Below are 21,932 nucleotides of genomic sequence, written 5' to 3'. Positions count from 1 at the left end.
ACAGGGTGTAGGGCTCTAGGAACTCTAAATGGAGCACATTTTCGACATTTTCCACCAATGACAACACCAAAGGTGACGTCACGACGCTGTTTCAGTAGCCGGCGTAAGGAGGCGCGTGGGCTCGGCGATTACAGAGAGTCGTCTGCTGGTCGGCGAACACATACTTTAGCTTTATTTTAGACGACAAACCACTTTTAAATATTTTTAATCTTCCAAAAATGATCAAGAACGGACATCACTCGCAGAGCGAGCGTGCGGCGGAGAAGAGGAAGCGCATGGTGCGAGTTTGGTGTGACGGATGGTAAGAAATGCTTTTAAGCCGGGAGGGATTTAAGTTCTCTCGTGTTCCTATCTAATGATCAAGAGTAAAATGAAGGCTCATAAAGGTGAAACGAAAACCCTTGTCTTTTAAAGCTCATATTTGTCCAACATTGCTAAGCTAACGCTGCTAAGCTAACTTGACAGATAAGCTGAAGTCGGAGAGGTCTCACTCTCTCCCTCTCTCTTTCTTTCTTTCTTTCTTTCTTTGCCCCGCATTCATTCTATTTTCATTACTAAAGAAACGCGCGCGCACACACACATGCTTTACATCTATACCATCTCTGTAACATGAATGGCTTCAAAAATATGTTTTACACACTATTTCCCAGGCATCAGAACAGTCCATAACAATTTCAAATAACTAGTTTTTATAAGGCGTTATTAGATCAGTTCCTTTCATCTCCACTGTTGATTATTCTCAGTTGGTACATTAATTTCTCTAGTACAGATTTCACACCAAAGATACATTGTATTGTGTAGGAATTTAATTAGATTTGAAGCATAAACAACCAAACAGTGTAACATGACCTCTAGTTACCTTTCAGTGAGGATTAGTTGACTCCATCTGGGAATGGTCAGCACATACACTCTCAGATCAAGTTGTTAAGCATAAGTATGAATGAACAACATCCAACAGTGTTCTATTCACTCTAAATATTTTAAAGATATTAAATTCACAGTGACAGTAAAACAAACAAACGTTTAAACACACATTATTGACAAACTTTACTAAGAATAAATACAGGTGCTTCATTTATAAAATATTAATTAGTGGAAAGCTGATAAGAACTAATGTTTCTTTTTAAGCAAATGAACAAAAATCTGCATGAAACATTCATAGGGGAGTATAAAGCCCCCAGGTATTGGTTTATGGAACAGAATTCCCTGCAGTCGTGGCACTCCATCCAAACCCCTTGGGGTGATTATGACTGTTTTCTTTGATAGATAACTAATAATCCATCATCAGTACATAACATTATCACTGTTTTTACAGATCTAGTGTAAAGTCTTTCAGAAAGAGAAAAATCTGTTGCTACAGCAAAGAGGAACAATCTCTGTGAGATTACTATCCTAAGGCAGTGTAGAGTGTATAAGTGCTATTTAAGATCTGTATGTAAATGTGAATAAATGCATTTATTGGAAGACACTCAAACTTAAAAGCATTATCTTTAAGAAATTTGAGTTTTTATAGTGAGAATATGATGCAAAAGAAAATAGATGAACATATCCCTGACTGCAGAATTAAGCCCAGGTTTAGACGTAGAACATTTTTGGATCTGTGAACTCATGCATGCAACTCTATTAATAACTTGCATAGTGTACATTGTGTTCACTGAAGAGCAGATAAAGAGATTTTTGATTATGTTTTAGGTCTTTTCCCAGTACTGTGTGTATATATATATATATATATATATATATATATATATATATATATATATATATATATATATATATATATATATATATACACACACACACACACAGTACTGTGCAAAAGTTTTAGGCACCAGAGATTGAGATTTAAAAAGCTATTTATCTGAGCAGTACGTTTTTATTTGCTAAAAACTAAATAAATAAAACAAATAACACCCAACATTAGAATAAAACCAAAGAACATTATTACAGTAAGTGTGATATTCTGTGTTGATTTAATTTTTCCAAATCTCTCCTCGTGGCAGTCTGAATTATTTGAGGTTATCATCCAGTACCTAGTTTTACTGCTTAATAAACTGCTTTGGTTTAACAAATTATTGTGCTGTTGATTTAACAAATTCATGCATTAAAGGAGAATCTGAACAAAATATTGTTCTTCAAACTCACTCACACCTACTGCTTTATAGAAAAAAATCTTATCTTTCTTATATGCTTTATATTATTATTTTTTTGTATTTACTCTGATTATATGTAACTTTATACAATCGCCATACTTACTGAGAAAGCATTAGTTTAAATATATATAATTATCTTAGGTGCCTAAGACTTCTGCACAGTACTGTATATAAAATAGGACTGGGCTTCAAACAATAATAATAAAAAAAAAAACTTTAATTTTAAGCCTGAAATCAAGGAGGGAATTTTTATTTTATTTATTTTTTACTTATGTACTTTTTTATGCTTTTGGTTGAAGTGAATGTGGTTACTGTCCAATTAACAACACGTATCTCTATTTTTTAGTTTACTCCATCATTTGAACACAAAATTACCCATATGTTCTAAAGTTAGGAGGGAAAAACAGTTCAGACCGATAGGTTTTTGTCCTGGTGATCTTGTGCATGCTTCAAAACAGGATCAGCTTTCAATCCAAAAAACACTATCCCAGCTGGACATCACATTTCTTTACATGAAATTCTTAGAAAAGTTATGCACTAAACTCAAAAAAATGAGGAAAATTATGCAAAAATAAATAAACAAACAAACCCTACAACTGAATTGGGACACACACACACAAAATGTGTCATGAAATAGCTAAGGTCTTTGTAAAGCGTTTTGTAGCTAAGGTCTTTGTAAACTGTTGGCTTAAAAAGACTCCTTATATATATAATTCATAAATATTCATAAAGCAGTGATGGCTACTGTCACAACAGATGTCCCTTTCCATACAAATCTTTTTTAAATACATTTTTTTTGTATAATATCTCAATTTATTAACATCTTAATACTTCACTTTCACCCAGTTACGATATGGTTCACTATGGTCACTCTAATCAACTGCGGCAAGCGAAGGCAATGGGGGATCACCTCGTAGTGGGAGTTCACACAGATGGTAAGAACAGTCTCATATTAATGCACGTTATTTAAAAATAAGTAATGTCCTATAGAAGTATTTCCATTATATACGACCTTACATCACAAAATGTTGGGGCACATGTTGAATTACATTTAAAAAGTGGGAAAAAAAATAATTTGCAAATAATTTGCAAAAAAAGTGACCACTATTTCATTGAAAATATTCCAGCAGCACATAATTTGGTGTCTTGCCTAATTTATATTTGTGTTTAAAAATTAACATTGTATTCCAATTTATATGCTTGCAAAAAGAGTTGGGCCAGCAAAGAATATCAAAAACATTTTTATAATGCTACCGTTCCTTTTTATAACAGCTAAATCATGTTTAGGGAATGAAGACCCCAAGCGATGCAGTGTTTTTCTGTTCAACTTTGTCCCATTCTTCCTGAGATTTACAAAAGTATGCAGTATTCTTTGTCATCTTTTATGTTTCAAAATGTACCACACATTCTCTATTAGGGACAGATTGGGACCATAAGTAGGCCATTCCAGCGCCGGCACCCACTTCTTCCATAGCCCTCCTTTTGTATTGCATGCAGAATGTTTTTTGCCACTTTTGAAAAATGCATGGGTGTTCCTTGCGTTTGTTGCGACAATACTTCTATGTATTTTATCTGCATTAATTTTGCCACTGAAGTGTATGTTACCTTTACCACCAACACAACCACATACCAGCATAGATCCTCGCTTTGGACTTGTTTGGACTTTGAATCACTGATATGCTTCGAAACACTGAACCGAGTGTTTTTATATATATATATACACACACACACAGTACTGTGCAAAAGTTTTAGGCACCAGAGATTGAGATTTAAAAAGCTATTTATCTGAGCAGTACGTTTTTATTTGCTAAAAACTAAATAAATAAAACAAATAACACCCAACATTAGAATAAAACCAAAGAACATTATTACAGTAAGTGTGATATTCTGTGTTGATTTAATTTTTCCAAATCTCTCCTCGTGGCAGTCTGAATTATTTGAGGTTATCATCCAGTACCTAGTTTTACTGCTTAATAAACTGCTTTGGTTTAACTGAACCGAGTGTTTTTATAATCCATGAACTCAGGCCTGGTAGTCGAGCCCAGAGCTCAAACTAAGCCTTGGGAGCAGTGCAGCATTTAGCTATTTTGCTGCACACAGCTGGAACAAACTGCCAAAATTTGTTAGATGAGCCCCAATTTATAAATCCAGGTTAAAAACATTTCTCTTTCCATGTGTTTTTGACTGAGTTTTGGAACTTGCACTCTTTTTATCATGATATTTTAATAGTTAATTGATTTTTATGTTAACATACAATAATTATTGTAAAAATTTCCAGTCCCCAGTCTTATTAACCTTTTATTATGGATGCACATTAACTGCAGTATGCAACATATTGTTCTTATTTAGTCAACTTCTTATTTTTATTGTTCTTTTGATTATTCTGCCAATTTTTTTTTGTTCTATTGTTGCATTTGATTTAATTTTGTATAACACTTTGAATTATCATAGTTCATGATATAAATATTTTCTTTGCCTTGCCTTGTTGCTGACTACAGCCTGGATGGTTCTTTCCTCTTTTGTTCAAAGCACACTGTATCCATCTCTTAAAGTGGCTTGGAATATTGATTTGTTTCATGTTTCCCCCATGAGATTGTTCATCCCAGAGTCCAGACACGTTGACAGAACTTCAGGACAAAGTTAACTAATGGCTTCCTTTTGGCACAGTAAAATTTATGTGCCATATGTGTATTGATGGAGTGCTGTCTGAGGATTCAGAGATCAGAGAGACTTTGTGTCCTTTAAAGGAATACAATGTAAGAATTGTATTTTTTTGTCTCCTTAGCACCCCCTACCTGCTACTGAGTGTAATTCACATTTACAGCACTGTTGTGAAATCAAGTCTCACACACACCTCTCTTCCTCGCTTGCTCGCTCACTTAAACACGACTGGCTCTCTCCCTATCTCTCTTACAGACAAACACACATACCTCTCTCTCTGTCACTCTATTTTTCTCTCACTTACCGAGTGATCTCCCTGGATCACCAACTTAAAGTGGTGGAGGGGTTTGCGTGCCTGCGTGATCCTAGGAGCTATGTTGTCGGGGGCAATAGCCCCTGGTAGGGTCTGCCAAGGCAAATTGGTCCGAGGTGATGGGCCAGACAAAGAGTGATCCATAAGACCCCGATGAGAGGTATAATAAGTACACAGCTTCCCTTGCCCGGAGTAGGGTTACTGGGGTCCCACCCTGGAGCCAGGCCTGGGGGAGGGGCTCATTGGAGAGCGTCTGGTGGCCGGAATTTCACTCATGGGATCCGGCTGGGCTCAGACCGAAGGAGCAACATGGGTCCACTTTCCCATGGGCCCACCACAGGTGGGAGAGGTAGTAATCCGGGTCTGTTGCATTGTGGATTGGTTGGGTGGCAGCTGAGGTCGGGGGCCCTGGAGTTCTGATCCTCAGTTACTGAAACTGGTTCTTGGAAAATGGAACGTAAACTCTTCTGGTGGGAAAATGAACCTGAGCTGGTGCGCGAGGTTGAGAGGTACTAGCTAGATATAGTTGGGCTCACCTCGACCAGGGAGAGAGGCATAAGGCAGGAGTCGACTTGCTCATAGCCGAGCCTACGTTAAGGTTTTCTCCAGTGGACAAGAGGGTTTCCCTGGGCCTTCGGGTTGGGGAAAGGGCTCTGACGGTTGTTTGTGCACAACCAGTCTACATGTGTTATGTGGATCTGGAGAAGGCATTCCACCATGCCCATCGGGATTTTCTGTGGGGGGTGCTCTCGGAGTATGGGGTTCTGGGCTCTTTGCTGCGAGCTGTCCAGTCCCTATATAAACAGAGCAGGAGTCTAGTTAGTATGGCTGGCAGTAAGTCTGACTGGACTCCGTCAGAGCTCCCAGTTGTCACCGGTTCTGTTCATAATTTTTAATGGACAGAATTTCTCGGCATAGCCAAGTGGTAGAAGGTGTTCGGTTCGGTGGTCTCAGGATTCCATGCCTGCTTTTTGCGGATGGTGTGGTCTTGTTGGTTTTATTGAGCTGGGACCTCCAGCTCTTGCTGGACGAGTGTGAAGCAGTAGGGATGAGAATCAGCACCTTCAAGTCTGAGTCCATGGTACTCAGTAGGAAAAGGGTGGAATGCTCTCTCCAGGTTGGAAGGTGGATAATGGATGGATGGATCACAGAGTTATATTTATAAAATTAGCCAAAAGCTCTGAGCTCCAGCAGATATTGAGCTGGGAGGAATGTGTATAATTGAATAAAATGATGAGGATTACATGATAAAACCCATATATTGCTCATAATACACACTTGACCATGTTATTACAACAATAAAGTGTAACTTTGGTGTTACACTAGCTGTAATAACCACAGCAACTGACAGTAAATAATTTATTACCAGAATTGATGTCCAATGCTAAAAACAAAAAAGTGAGCTAATCTGTCTAACGTTAACAGCTGCAAACCCTGGCTCACTGCTCAGTAATTCTCAAAAACCAACTTGTCCTCATGTCTGTTTCAGCTCACTCTACTGTGTAAATTCAATCCAGTATTAACTCTTGGCCGCTCATTCTTTCTCTCTCTCGTTTTCTCTTCCTTGTTCTCTCTGCCATATAACCAGCAGAGGACACGACGTAGCCACCACAAAGGCTTTATTCTCCCTATTACAGCTCTGTGGAACATTATAATCATTTAGAAGCTGAAATTATAAGGTAGAAATACCACATATTTCTACCTTATAATTTCTCTAGGTACATTAAATCTTTTGATTATGTTATGCAGATGGTGAAATATTCCTTTTTTTTTTTTTTAGCAATTCAAAAAAATTATTTTGTATTAATTGGCTAAGTTGCAATCTTCTGCCCATTTTGCTTCTAAGGGTGTTTTCACACCTATAGCTCGTTTGCTCTGGTTCAATTCATGAGATTGTATAGTTGGAGTGTTTTCCCCTATGTTTAGTTGTTTTTTCACATAGTGATAAAGTGCAACAAAATATGTCACAACAAACCATGTGAGAACATTCTCTTTGCTTATTAGTCAGACCTGTATGGGGCAGGAGCAAGATAGGAGGTTCTTCCTTTATGAAATGTGTTGTGGAGTCGTCCATAATGCAAAGCACACCTGGCTACGGGAGCCGTTTAACTCAAACTTGAGTTCATGTGATATTTGGGTAGGATCAATGATGGATCACATTCTCACCACAAACAAACTGCTTCATAATTCGTTTGGCACCATACTGTTCTCAAGGGTCTCAGGTGCGGTTGTTTTGGTCCACATCCGAGTGCAATTACTGCATTCACACCTGACCAGAAAAATGCGAAATAACTTGTTTTCAGACTCTGCAAAAAGTCAGAGTGAATGTAAAAATTAGTGCTTTCTATTTTTGTAAATGTACATCCTCAATACTGTTTTTTTTCTGATTTACTTTTGAAGCATTATAATAATTTACCATGATTTCATAATACATTATACGTAAACATTAATTTGGTTTGAGGAATAAAAAAGACCACACGCACTAGAAATATAAACAAAGTATTTAAACCCTGAATACAATGACGAGATGACGTGTTCATTAATTTATCATTAATGAAGAGTAATTTATCAATAATTTTATTGTGATAACTTAGTGATATTGTATATATGGTATTATTTTTCTTTTGCTGACTTTTATATTTCTTCTAACACACGTATTCTCTCGCTCAGGAGAGATATCGAAGCACAAAGGTCCGCCTGTATTTACTCAGGAGGAGCGCTATAAGATGGTACGGGCGATCAAATGGGTGGACGAGGTTGTCGAGGGAGCTCCCTACGTTACCACCTTGGAGACACTTGATAAAAACAACTGTGACTTCTGTGTACATGGAGGTGAGAGACAAATACAAACGTAATTTCAAATATTGGTGTGCTATTTAAAGACAGCTCCATTTAAAACACACACTCTAACTGGTCAGCCACTCTTCTAACACAAGCAGATTATGGCTTTGTGTTATCATGTTGAAATAAACAATGACATCATCTAGATGGCAGCATGCTGCTTAAAATATGTAAATGTAAATAAGTGATAATGGTGCCTTTACTGATGTGCATGTTAACCTTACCAAGTGCACTACTACACCCTCCCATACCAAGAAAGACCTTCTCTTTTGAAATTTACAGTATGCTGGTGGGGTGGCAGGGGTTTACATTGTGGTTATACAGCTCATGTGGTTATAGAGTCACTGTATACCCACACTTCTTTCAGAAACTGCAATACTTCTTGGAGAAAATAATTGCAGTTTAAATGCTTTGGTATTTATATTGTTATTTATTTTGTTTGCTTTGAAACAACACAAAAATCTGAGAAAAATTAAAATCTGAGAAGAGGAACAAAGCAAATGTCACCGATTCCTGGGGTCCATTATCTTGAAAGTTAACAGAGGCTTGTTCTCAACAGTGCCTGAAACCTGTGACACATGCATATAATCATATACAGTCTACCCACCAGAGGCAATAGGCCCATCCTCCTTTTTCAAATATGACCCTTAACAAACCAAATAGCATCTGTCCAGTTGCTGACGGTTTTTGAGGTAGCCTTACGAAGCTTGGCTGTAGACCATTTCAGGAGGAGTCATGTAAAACATATGTATAGTCTTACAATATGTCCAAAAAGTACTGTAGCCATATGTTCTCAACAGAATATTGGGCTCGTAATATTGCTGTCAAATAGCCTTTATAGATGCTGTTGACCCTGCCGTAAGAATCGTATTTGGCATTAGCTTCAAACTAAAACCATAGTCATCACCTAATAAAAGTGATGGACATAATCGCAATCTGATATTTAACTGTTCAGAAATAAACTCAGTTACAAAGATCCAGAACCTAGCTACAACTGTACATTCCCAGAAAAAAATAAAAAACAAAATACGAATCAATGAATGATCACTACACATCTATTACATTTTTTATCAGCACTGAATTTCATCTGAAAAGCACAAAGAGAAGTCATGTAAAACGTATGTATAGACTTGGAATTGGCCGATGACCTACATTTTATGATGACATGAACACATTATTCCAGACTGCATCCCAATTCACACTGATACCCAAGTATGAGAGTTCTTTTTCCCAAGCAGCTACAGTCCCCAGGGCATGATCTTTAGCTGATAGCAATTTGCTGTAACGTAATGACACAAAACCCTTAGTCGATCTGCATACAGTGAGAAGTTCGTCTAATGGATGGTGAAGGAAGATCAATGAAAGAAGAACAAAAAATAATAATATAAATCCCTGGATGTGGGAAATAAAATTTTGGAATAGCATGGACAATATCAAGGATACAAGCCCATCTCTAGACATATTTATCTTCCAGTGTCCACTGTGTGCAGCATCATTAGGAATTTTATAACCCATAGTACTGTGGCTGACCTTGGCCTTGGAGAGAATACAACATGTAATGGACATATTTAGAAATGGATTGTTCAAGTAGTGGCCAGTGTACCGCAATCAATTTCAAGACAAATTCAAGCTGATCTGCAGACACAAGTCTCAACATCAGCTTGCACCATCACTACCCGAATGAAATAGGACATTATGTTAGGAGAACCGGGTAGAACCAACTGCAGATGCAGGGACATAATAAATCCATATTGGAATTTGCTAGAACGTATCTGAGGAATGTGTACTGTAATGCTAGAAGAAATCCTACAGACAAATGAGGAGAGCCTTTTGGTAAAGCACATAATTTTTTCCTTTCATAACAAACAAAATGAAACCTTCAAAGAAAAGGACTTTTTTTACAGTCAGACAAGGTGGAGGTTGACAGATGTTTTGGGTTTGCTTTGTTGATTCTTGCACTGGATGCCTTTGCTCTGTGCAAGGTATCATCAAATTTGAACACTACCAGAGAATTTTGGAGTACGACATAAGGCAGAATGTAATAAAGCTGACACTAAAAGAGGTCATGGACTTTGCAGCAGAACAATGGCCCAAAAGTTCACTTGAGGAGACACAGAATATTATTTTATCATAAAGCGTCAGAGTGGCCAGCAATGAGTGGAAATATCTTAAATAGCAGTTGGCAAAAGAAGAGTGCTCCAATAAGTGTAAGAAATTCAGTTAATATTTCCTACCAAATGTTTAGTTTAGGGTACCAGTATTTTTTTGTTGTTCTAAGGAAAACAATAAAAGCAAAGCATTTGTAATTGCAGCAGTGTTGTGGGAGAAGTTGGTTATTTTCTGTTAGAATTGCAGGGGTGTCCATATTTCTTGTAATCATCACAGAACTGTTGTAGGTTTTACTGCAATTGTGTCTGATGCATTGAAAGGCAGTACCATACAGATTTGTGTAAATTATCTGAATTTCTGAATTCTGAATGCCTGAAACTCCTCCAAATATTGGGGTACATTTTCTAAAACTGCTGATATAGATACTGACACAATATTTTTGGGAATGTTGTGTTGTGAGCCTTGAAAAATCTAGGCCTTTCCTTTTCTTTTTGTTTTGGAAATTCAGAGAATACAATGACCACACAGATAAGTGTACATACGTGTACAAAAGTGTACAACAGCATATACTGGGTTTCAATTAACATATAATGTAATAGCTGAGATTTCTAGAAAAAAAAAATATATTTAATATCCATTAGTATTGATATACATTTAATATCATCACTTCTACAATTGGGTGTTTTGTCAGATGACATCACGTTAACAGTGGACGGGAAGGACACGTATGAAGAGGTGAAGCGCATGGGACGATACAGGTGAGACACACGTATGCACAAATTGCACACAATATGTTCACACCTGCACATATTCACACAACCAAACATATCACACAGGGTCACACCTGCAGCACGTTGTGTGTGTGTGTGTGTGTGTGTGTTTATGATTCTGGCTCTGCAGGGAGTGTAAACGCACTCAGGGTGTGTCTACAACAGACCTCGTGGGTCGTATGCTGCTGATGACGAAAGCTCATCACACCAACATGGTGAGTAACACTATATAGCCAAAGGTGTGTGCAAAGCTGTTCATTCATATTTTCTTCTTAAATGAAGGTTGTTATTTGGGAATTTGATCTTCTTTGCTTCATTAATTGTGTCTAATCTGGAAAGGCTTTACATTAGATAATAGGACATTTCCCTGAGAATTCGATTGCAAGCATGAAAGCACAAGTGAGATTGGGTACAAAAGATGAATGATTACTTTGCCATCTGTTATTGGGCATGGTGACCCTAAGTTAATGTGCAGGTGCTTCCACAGGCCCTTTTATGTGTCCACAACGGGGGAAAACTGATGGACATGTGGCTTGTAGACGTGTAATTTTGAGCAGTAATTCTGTTATGATGAGGGTGTTTCATGTTTAATTAGGAGCATTAGGTATTGAAGCTATTGCTTATCCTGTCTTCACCAATAATATAATTACATCTCAAGTACTATACATGTCAGTCCCTCCATATAATGTGAGTCATGTTTTGGCCATTGGTTTCAGTGTGAGAGTGATTCTCAGAGCCATAGTGAATATCAGAATTTCTGATTGTTTACCCACTCTCACACACAAAACAATATTATTTGTTTCAATTGATTTCTGGGTCAATGCTAGACAGACCAAGCCTCTCCTTCATCATCATCTAACAGGATGGTCTCGAGGTCATTTTGTACATTTTTGACAGGAACATGTAAAAGTGTACTAAATATTGTCATGTTTGACCTATCCTAAACCTAACTGTAAATCTTGTTTTAATTATAATTTTTTTTTTCTTCTTCACAAAATCTGCCTCACTCTCTTTCTCAGGATAACTCAGATTACCAGCAGCATGCAGATAACTTCGGGAAGGTGAGTTTGTAGCGGAATGGTAAAGGATAAACAGGATGCTTTATGTAATAACTTAAATATGATGTACAAAATGGACCTGTAATTAGGAGTGACAGATATTGACTCTCCTTATAACACTGATATCAAGCAATGTTACCAAATAATGGAACTTATGAGGCAGAAGTCTAGTTTCTGGCTCTAAATGGTAACCTTAAATAGTGTCACCTTCATTGTGTGTAAACATATTTTTTTTAAATGATAGCCACTAGAGGTCACTCCATCCTATGAATGTTTGTGTGACTGTGTGCGTATGTAATTGTTTAATTGACAGAACCTCTCTGTCTGTACCATGCTACAAATCATTAGCTGTGTGTGTTTTTTCCTTTTCCTCAGGGTCCTCAAGGCCACAGTCCATGGACCGGTGTTTCTCAGTTTCTCCAGACATCTCAGAAGATCATCCAGTTCGCCTCAGGAAAAGAGCCTCAACCTGGAGACACCATTATTTATGTTGCTGGAGCTTTCGACCTCTTTCGTATCCTACTCTTCATTTTAAAAAAAATGAATGACTCTATCAGGGTTTTTAAATTAGCATTATTCGTTCATTCATTTATTGTCTGTAACCACTTATCCAGTCATGGTGGTGAAGTATAGATTAATTTACCTATGCTTCCTGAGGTGCTACCTGTGTGTTTTAAAAAAGAACATCTGGACTTTTTTTTTATATATCACAGCACTTTTATGTGGGTTAAATGGGGGGAAATATGATATATACTGTATTGACTATACACTAATGTAAATCACTATGAACTTTGTGTGCTTTAGTGTATTGCAGCAGTGTTGTGTGTTTTATCCTTAATTGTTTTGGTAGATATTGGTCATGTGGACTTTCTGGAAACAGTTTTTAAACAAGCTGAGAATCCGTATGTTATCGTGGGACTGCATTTTGACCAGGTGTGAAAACACATATATACATACAAACATACACCCACCTTATGCGTCATATTATCTTTAAAATTGGATTCACTTTCTGGTGGATAAAAATGTCATAGGTAAATTTTTATTTATCTAGGTAAAACATGCTTTTTAAATCCAAATGTGTCCTAGAGAAAATGTTTGTAGTATAATATTCAAAAAGTTTTTTCCTTAATATTGAAAAATCAAAAACAAGCAAGACATGACCCAAAATCTAAATATTATAATAAAAACATATTTTTGCTATAAATAAAAAGCCATGTAAAGAAATTCTAAGGAATAGAATACTGTTATATTCCCATCTAAAAGTACTAAAAAATGTATAAACCCAATAACAGTATTCTTACCTGAAAAAGTGAGAGTTTGTTATTTTAATGCATATTTCAGCATAAAAATAATGTAACCTACCTTCTGAACCCCCCTAATGATCTAATGAAACCTCTAATACATCACTAGGCTCTGTAGAACAAGTGAATTATGGGAGGAAGTTGTGGCGGATTCATTTGGATTAAAAAAAGTTAACATGTTAAAGTTTCCAGATAAATTACCTGCGTTAACATTGACACCGCTAAAATATATACATCTTCTGTCTACATTTGTGCTGCAAAAACTGCAGCAAAAAATGACATGACTCAAATGCAAGGACAGAGACGTATGGAGGGCTTGCCACAAAGAATCATGGGTGGGGTTTGGGTTGTCACGAGGACTCACCTCCTGTCTCTGGCTTCAGTTTTCCTATACTGTGCAAGTGCACATAAGATAGCAGCTTCCATTTCAGTCTCCAATACCTCACAGTTGGTGTTAACATTGACATATTCTCTATACTTATACACAGTCACTGTGTGGGTCCCTATATATGGAGCATAAAATTGGCTCATTTGGGAACTACAAAGCATTTGATCCTTCATCTCATGTGGGTTGCACATTGTAGGATAAATTGTAGAAAAGTAAATACACTATTTTGACACAATATTTGACAACCATAATCGTATTGGTTGTATTAATAAGTGACTGAATATTTATTTACACAGAAATTTTGATTTATATATTTATATACAAGTCAAGATTTATAAAAACGAGCAACAAAAACTTGGCCCAAACATACACAGATGTCCAGACTCTCGGTTAGCTGTGAGGCTCTGCAGGGGCACATGTGTTTTAACTTAAACAGACCTAAGTGACATTACTGTTCATTCCTCTCTGAGACTCTGGACATTTTTGCTCATATTTCACCCTCACTATGTGTCTCACCCAGATACAACAACTTCCCTGCATCATTTACAGCCTGTATATGACTGAGCACTGTTTGAAAGGTTACAGAGATGCCTGCAGCTGGAAAAAGTACCAGTTTCTTGACAAGAGTGTTGCCCAATCTCAGATGCCTTCAAGCTATTTATATAGTGTGCGATAGAAGTTTTTGACTTATGTTGTAAGATGTTGTACTATATTATCAATAAGCTGTGTCTGAGTCCTAAATGGCTTCTCTTTTTGGAGACATTGTATATTGTTAGAATCTAGGAATTATTTTATGACCTATGTAGTAGGGGTGTGCCATTACGTATCGTTCACGACAGTGTTTGTCATATCACCAAGAATAATGTTATCACCAAAATGCCCTGCAATACTGTGATATTATTTTAGTTCCACATCGCCCACACCTACTATGTAGTGCAAAAGGGAGCTATGTAAGACTTGGCCAGTGTTATTGGGGAGTTGTTGTGTGCTGTGGCCTGTATTTTATTTGTGCTCACTTCCACACTGTTAGCTTTGTCACTAATTCTTAGCTGAATATGCCATTCCATGTTTTATAACATTGTTTAAAAATGTATCAGGTCCTGCCCCGCACCCCCCACCCTTTAATAAAGCCTTCAGAAAGGCAGCTTGGATCCAGTTTTTTAATATCTCCTTTGAATAGGACAGATGTCCTCCAGTACAACTGAAAATATGCCACATTAAATTAAATTTTCAAATTTTATTCAGAAGGGTGGCACGTTGGCGCCACAGGTAGTGCTGCTGTCACAAAACAGTGCTGTGTATTTAAACCCCTGCCTTGTGTGACCGTCTGTTAGGAGTTTGTTGTGTTCTCCCAATGTATGCATGGGTTTCCTCTGTGTTCTGGCTTCCTCCGGCAGTCCACAAACACATTTTGGTAGGTAGACTGACTACACAAATGTGTCCCTAGGCGTGAGCGAATGTGTGGGTGTGCCCTGTCCAGGGTATGTTCCTGTCATGCACCCAATGATTCTGGGTAGTCTCCAAACCCAACTCCAAACCCTGAACAGAATGAAGTGGTTATTGAAAGTGAGTGAATGAGTGACCATATCTGTTTGTTACAGGAAGTCAACCGCTACAAAGGGAAAAACTACCCAATCATGAACATCCATGAGAGAACACTGAGTGTACTGGCATGCCGGGTAGGAGAGGAACCTGCACACACATCCACACAGCATACTTTTGACAAATATACCTTTATCAAGTAATTTAATTTTGCACTCTCAAAATCGAAATCGGGCGGGACGGTGGCACAACAGGTAGTGTGGCTGTCACACAGCTCCAAGGTCCTGCAAGTGAGAAGTTTGGCGAGCTCTTCCTGTGTATGCGTGGGTTTCCCCTGGGTGCTCCGGTTTTCCCCTCGGTTCAAAAACACACATTTATAGGTGGATTGGCAACTCAAGTGTTCGTGTGTGTGTGTGTGTGTTGCCTGGCGATGGACTGGCGCCCTCTTCAGGGTATGTTCACACCTTGAGGTGTTCAGTGATTCTGGGTAGGGTCCAGACCCACCGCAACCCTAAACTGAATAAGTGATTACAAGCAATGAATGAATCTAAACATAGACACTAAGGAAACTTGTACACTGTTCTTAGTATCATAAATGTATACACATACCTACATAACATCATAAAAAATTTAATTCTTTTTTTTTTTTTTTTTACATGAGATTAAATTATTTCTCTCTCTCTCTCAGTATGTCTCTGAAGTGGTGATTGGAGCCCCCTATACTGTAGAGAAAGATCTTCTAGATCATTTTAAGGTAGGGTCAAGTTCTTACAAAATCCTGTTCCAGTAACTTTCATTAAACAATTAAGAAGTATTTTTATGGACTGCTTAACGAGCTGGCCATTTTAGCCTGACTGATTAACCTGACTCACCCACAGAAATGAGCAGGTAGAAAGCCTCTATTATCCCAGTTCCAGTGTATTTTGCCAACTTTAACATTATATTTGCCATGCGGCTGTAATCAAAAAGCACATTTTATAAAATTCAGAAGATGTTGCCTCACCATTTGCTAGCTCTCCAAACTGTTCTGTGCGCTGGAATCCAGTCTAATATGTTTACAAAATTCCGGTGTCAATTAAAAAAGCAAAATTGCTCAGTCAGACATACTGGACTTCCTCTCTGCTCATGATGGAGAAAGAGCAGAGAGACCTCCAAACACTGAAAATCATGAAAAGAGATGAGGATATTGCTTTATTTCTGCTTTTTTTATATTGTTTTCCTTTACTTGTAATATTATATTCCTGAAAACAAAATAATGTAAGCATTTTTTTGACGTTATAGTAGTTTTAACCCTTTGTCTTTCTGCAGGTGGACCTGGTTTGTCATGGTCAGACAGAGGTTTTCCCAGATAAAGACGGAGTTGACCCTTATGCTGTGAGTGTGATTTGATGTATAACCACAACACACACATGCATTGTGTGGCTCTAACTGTTTACTTTATTTTAAATACTAAAAAGTCACTCATAAATTCTAGGGACTACAATATACTAGTACTACTAATATAATGTTGATGGAACTGTGATGCTCTGGTCAATATTCTGCTGCATCCAATGTCCAGTTGTTTATGCAGCAGTTAGTTTGACACATCATTAAGCTAAATATGATTGTAGAGCAGGTTGCACTCTTTTTGAAGACTGTGTTCTCTAATAACATTGGCATATTTTAGCAGTTAATGAAGATTCACACACTTCAGAGTATTGGAGAATGATTTGAAAAGCTTTGGGCATGACAAAGTTTGAGGACTTTTTCTTAATACTCCAGATCTCAGTCAGTCCAGAGTGGAGTAAAGAGTTGGAACTTCAAGTAGAAGAAGCATCATCTTGAAAGTAGTAGAACACATAAAGGAGCTACTGATAACCTCATGGTTCCAGAAATGACTTGGGACATTAAGAGCTCTTACCAACATCAAATTATATTGCCATAATATTTTGTTTTTTTAAATATGTTCATGAGAACAACAACCTAGAGTTAAGTACAATGTTTCATTGTTTCTATTGACAGTCATGAACACAGTGATGTCTTTCATAATGTCTGAGGTTTTGCAGTGTTATTGTTCTTTATTGGCTGTTTGTGGTTATCAATGCTATACACAGGAGCCAAAGAAGAGAGGGATATTGCGTATTATCGACAGTGGAAACAGTCTCACCACCGACGACATTGTCCAGAGAATAATAGAAAACAGGTTTGTGTGTGTGTTTCATATTAATAAAGTTTTTGTACCATGTTTGCTACACTTTGTACCATCGTTAATGTGTAACAGTATTTCCCTAGGGTTTACATGCACTGAATTGTTGTAATTATTAGTTATTTAGTTATAATTAGTTTAGTTTAGATATTATGTATATAATTTGTGTTTTGAGTCATTATTTGTTGGTTTTAATACCAAATTTGACAAAAATTTTAATACAAAACATTTTTGTTACATTTTTATATCCTTTTCTACACCCCTTTTGTAATATATAAAATAGAATTTTTACATATATCTACATATATTCATTTTATATTTTTAGCATTATGTAGTGTTGCAGATGATTTTGTCCCCGTGTTGTGTGGGCAAATGTAGAATTTAGAGTCGTCCTCGAGGATTCTTGTGTATAAAAATTAGAGTGGTTTTAAAAGCAAGGAATCAAACTGCACATGAGGGATGTCATTGTTTCCTGTTCTTCATCTATGTATCCCAGGCTGCAGTTTGAGGCCAGGAATCAGAAAAAAGAGGCAAAAGAGATGTCCGTGATCGAGGCACTGAGGCGCAGAGAGGAAGAAGGGAAGAGCCAAGCAGCCACACAGTAACAAACAAAAACAAACACAACAAAATACATGATTGAAGAAATGCCAAGGGCTCGCCAGGAATTTACTGCTTCTCCTCTCTTTTGCCTCTTCTCTTTCCTCTTATAGCCTTCTTTGCTATCCACACACTGGGTCAAAAACTGTGGATACTGTTGTAGCACTTTCTAATGCAATGGACTTTAATGATACCCAATGATGTTTTAGTTCATTTTGATTAAAAAAGCAGAATTTCAAAAAGGACATTAGTGTGGACATGTCTTGTAAAAGAAATTTACAGTTAACAATACCAACACACATAGATCCACATTAGAATAAAGGGAAGTAGTGCTTGTAAAAAACAATAATGATGAAAACAATAATGCAATATATTGTTGTTAATCATTTTGAGGCAGCCAAATTTTGACAGGAAACTTCCAAAACCTAGTTTGATTAGTCCACCCTTCATTGTTGCTGTTTCTTTGAGTTTATTCAAATGTAATATTGTGTTATCACAAGCAAAAACACATAATGTGAATATACATTATTGACATTTTTCCTGACTGTCCTAATATTTTGCACAGCATTGTATGTCCTCAGCAGCACATCCAATTTAACTAACAAGCAAAAAAGAATGAGAAAGATTGTGAGAGAGAGAGATAGAGAGACCATTTTCCAACAAGTAAATTCCAACTAATTAACCTTGAGTTATCCATTTTAACTGGTCCAACAGAGTTTTTGCAGCAGTAAATATTGCTGTGACATGTTTTGTTGATTTTAATAAGCTCAAACTCTACTGAGACCACATTCTGCATCTATTTATTTAGCTTTTAAACTTTGGATTTACAGTTTTCTGTCCATAACCCAAAACAATGTTTTAAATAGTCAGCAGACATGTTAGTTAGGTAGCTTGCTTGTGTATATATATTTTTTTGTTTTGCACTGGAGCTACAAAGCTAATGAAATGATGAAACAACTAAGGGACACTCATCCACTGTTTATTCTGAAACAAATTTAAATGAATGGGTATTATTCATGAGTTTATTCATCTTTGCTGAAGCAAGTCTTTACTGTGCTGGGAAGAATTTACACTAGATGTTGGAACATTGATGAAGTTGAATGATAAGTTTTGAATCACAGCTTACAGAGATATTGGATCGGGCAACATCACCCCAGATTCACTACTCCAGACCAGTACACAGATTCTGGCCATTAAACATGATTTCTGGCACATGAGCAACTGCTTCAGTGTGTCCTAGAACGTTAGCATGCAACACTGGACTTGTTTACATAATGGGCAATCCTTAAATTACACTCTTGGAGAAAACTGTTACTGTGGTGGTACCCTCAAGGGTACATATGCAGTATTTTTAATTTTGGAATAATCATACCATGTTCTATATTAATTGTAGATTTTTAAGTAGTGTTGGTTTCATGCACTTCATGTCATATTCAAGACTTATATTTTCTTATTATGTTTTGCAGTGTAATATAATGAAAGGTTACAAATATTCACCTCTCTTTCTGGAGAAGGGAATGCACCTTTCGGGAACACCATTGGACTTTAAAACCACTGTTGCACCTTTTAAATGTACATATAAACTGTTTGTACCTTTAGTGGCAATAATATACCAGTACAGTACCTTTTTTCTGACAGCATAGCTGAATATACTCCTTGTAAGGATTCATATATTTTAACATAAAAATGGCTATCTATTTTCTTGTTTGCTACATTTGTGATAGGTCCAGTGCAAAACTAAAGAAGCAAACTTAAGACACAAATTATGTCCCAAGTAATTGACTACACTGAGTCAATTTTATTATTTATATTTTTTATTAAATCATGACTTTCCATAATTACTTTGTTTAAAGTGGCTAGTACTATATTTTTTCTTAATCTAGTGCTTGTGGATGCTAGTGTTAGATAGATTTTTATCTGAAACATAGCAGGTTTTCTGTTAAATATTTCATTATCTATATTACAGAAGAATTTAAATGCAATATTTATTATTTCTTACATCCCGTATTTTTCCCAGCTTTCTTCCACTCTAATCAAAGACGTTTATTTTAAGAGGAATTACCTTATGTCCTCATATATCAGGGAAATGCATCATTGGTTTCATTGGAAATATTACACAATGCCATGTGTGCTGAATGACCAGAACATTTTGAACACCTAATATTTTATATAATTAAGGGGTTTGGTTGAGAGTTTGTTATTTTGTACTGCTGTAATAGCTTCTAATCCTTTGGGAAATAGTGACATGTACTGATGTTGGGAAAATTTCTTCTGGATCATAAAACATCCTTAAGGTATTAGATCAAGCTCGATCACTCTAGAGAACACAATTCTCTAGAATTGTTGGGGCAATGTATTCCCCTATGGTTGGTGCTTAATATTGAGCATGCTTACTATTTCATTTTATATTTTTCTTTAGAGATTTGACCAACAGTGTTCACAGTGGTTGTACATTAGCTGTAAAGTAGCTGAATTCACTTATTAAAAGAGGTGTTCACAAACTTCTGGACATTTAAGGCATAAAATCACTGGAAGGTCAAATCTTTGTCTCTGAAGCTCACCAGCTTAATTATGTTAATAATATGAATTTAACCTTTATATCTTTGTCATTTCCATTGTGAACGAGGCTAAATCTGAAGTAATCCCACATAGATTTAAACAGTTATTGGGAAAGTACATGTATTTGCAATAATGGCTTTGGTACTCTTTTTGCTCCCAAGATGCTGATGGTCAGTATCTAATGTGAAAATTCAGGCCAGTGAATGTAAAACACTATAAGAAAAAATATGTTTTAACTTAAAATAGTTATTGGGCTGCTGTAAATGTTTGAAATAACTGACAACATGAATGTGTCTTTCAATTAATCGGTTTATTACAAGATTTAAAGCAGCTCAAAACAACTTTTTAAATAGTGTAATATTTTCTGCTGTGTTTGTAATGAATTTGTTTGGTCAGTGTGGTTCTAAACGTCAATTTAGACAATGATGAAAACAATACACATGTTTATATGGATATCCAGGTAAAGGTTTCCACCCAGAAGTTAAACATGAACTCATTCCCTCGCTCAGCAATGACTCTCGATAGAAAGACATTACACATTAAAGCCAGTTGCCCAACTAAAAGAGGATATCCACCAAATTTTCAAGTTAAAATTGTATGTTTGAGATGTAAATACAGTGATGGGGAGATTTGGCGTGAAATGTTTGATTATAGAGTAACTCGATTTTCTTTACACTAGTAGTCAAAGGAACCAGATGTCACCATGTTTTTATATGCAATATAGATTATGGGAATATAGTATGAAATCTGGAAGAGTATGCTTCGTTTATATGCTATATTACATTTGAGAACTCCTTGCATGCAACTTTGCTATTTATTCCACATCAAAAAACTCTCAATCACTTTGTTTACATCTTAATGATATATTTATACTGATTTTATAGCTAATATAAAAGGGATTTCACTTACATCTAGGACCTTGGTTAGACCTGTAGTTAAATATCTGTTCCTGATAAAAAAAAATCTGTTTTTAATAAATAACAAAGGAATAATGCATTCTACCATTTTTTAAATTGACTGATATAATTCGTTCATCGGTGTCTGAATTTGCAAATGGAAATGTGTATGGCAAACTTTGTGTTGGAGATGAAACGTCTATTATGCTTAATCTTGTGGTGGTCAATTTAAACCTGAATTTAAATGATTTACTTCTTATTGTCCCAATGTGTCAATCCCATAACTGCATCAATAAAACATCTGCCAAATTATTTTGGTGATTATGATTTTTTTTTTTTTTTTTTTGGCCCCGTGTGTGTGTGTTAATACTGCTGGTGTTTGATACATATGGCTGAGTTTTGAGGATTATCCAATATTTTCTCTCTCTCCACTTGTCCTCTACATTTTAAGTCGAGTCCACAGATGTACAACAGTCTGTAATTGCAGAACTACAGAGTACACGTATATGGGAAAAGCATCTGATGAAGCGGACAGTGTAGAAAAATCCAGGTAAGCAGAATG

At 36.5% G+C, this 21,932-nt stretch overlaps 1 protein-coding gene across 2 annotated transcripts; it reads left to right on the top strand.

Moving 5' to 3' along the window:
• Positions 1-82: 82 nt before the first annotated feature.
• On the top strand, positions 83-21,670 carry LOC136679524 (ethanolamine-phosphate cytidylyltransferase-like). 2 transcript variants are annotated; one of them, XM_066658108.1, is made up of 13 exons: positions 83-301; positions 2,997-3,085; positions 7,795-7,956; positions 10,766-10,832; positions 10,975-11,059; positions 11,864-11,905; positions 12,278-12,416; positions 12,753-12,835; positions 15,193-15,270; positions 15,822-15,887; positions 16,442-16,507; positions 17,227-17,315; positions 17,815-21,670. In XM_066658108.1, the coding sequence occupies exons 1-13, from the start codon at positions 219-221 to the stop codon at positions 17,921-17,923; spliced, it is 1,158 nt and encodes a 385-aa protein (XP_066514205.1). In that variant the 5' UTR covers positions 83-218; the 3' UTR covers positions 17,924-21,670. The 2 variants fall into 2 exon arrangements, with proteins under 2 accessions (XP_066514205.1, XP_066514206.1); XM_066658109.1 differs by lacking the exon at positions 2,997-3,085 and having other exon boundaries at positions 165-301.
• Positions 21,671-21,932: the final 262 nt, after the last annotated feature.

The sequence above is a fragment of the Hoplias malabaricus genome, chromosome Y (genome assembly GCF_029633855.1).
Source record: "Hoplias malabaricus isolate fHopMal1 chromosome Y, fHopMal1.hap1, whole genome shotgun sequence".
In the NCBI taxonomy this organism is placed as follows: Eukaryota; Metazoa; Chordata; class Actinopteri; order Characiformes; family Erythrinidae; genus Hoplias; species Hoplias malabaricus.
This window is presented reverse-complemented; position numbering and strand designations above follow the sequence as displayed.

What these genes read in the sequence shown, in the direction of transcription:
- LOC136679524 (XM_066658108.1), top strand. Translation starts at nt 219, where the DNA reads ATGATCAAGAACGGACATCACTCGCAGAGCGAGCGTGCGGCGGAGAAG. An exon ending in AAGCGCATGGGACGATACAG is followed by an intron (nt 10,833 to 10,974) that starts GTGAGACACACG and finishes CTGGCTCTGCAG; the next exon opens with GGAGTGTAAACGCACTCAGG. An exon ending in ATGCAGATAACTTCGGGAAG is followed by an intron (nt 11,906 to 12,277) that starts GTGAGTTTGTAG and finishes CCTTTTCCTCAG; the next exon opens with GGTCCTCAAGGCCACAGTCC.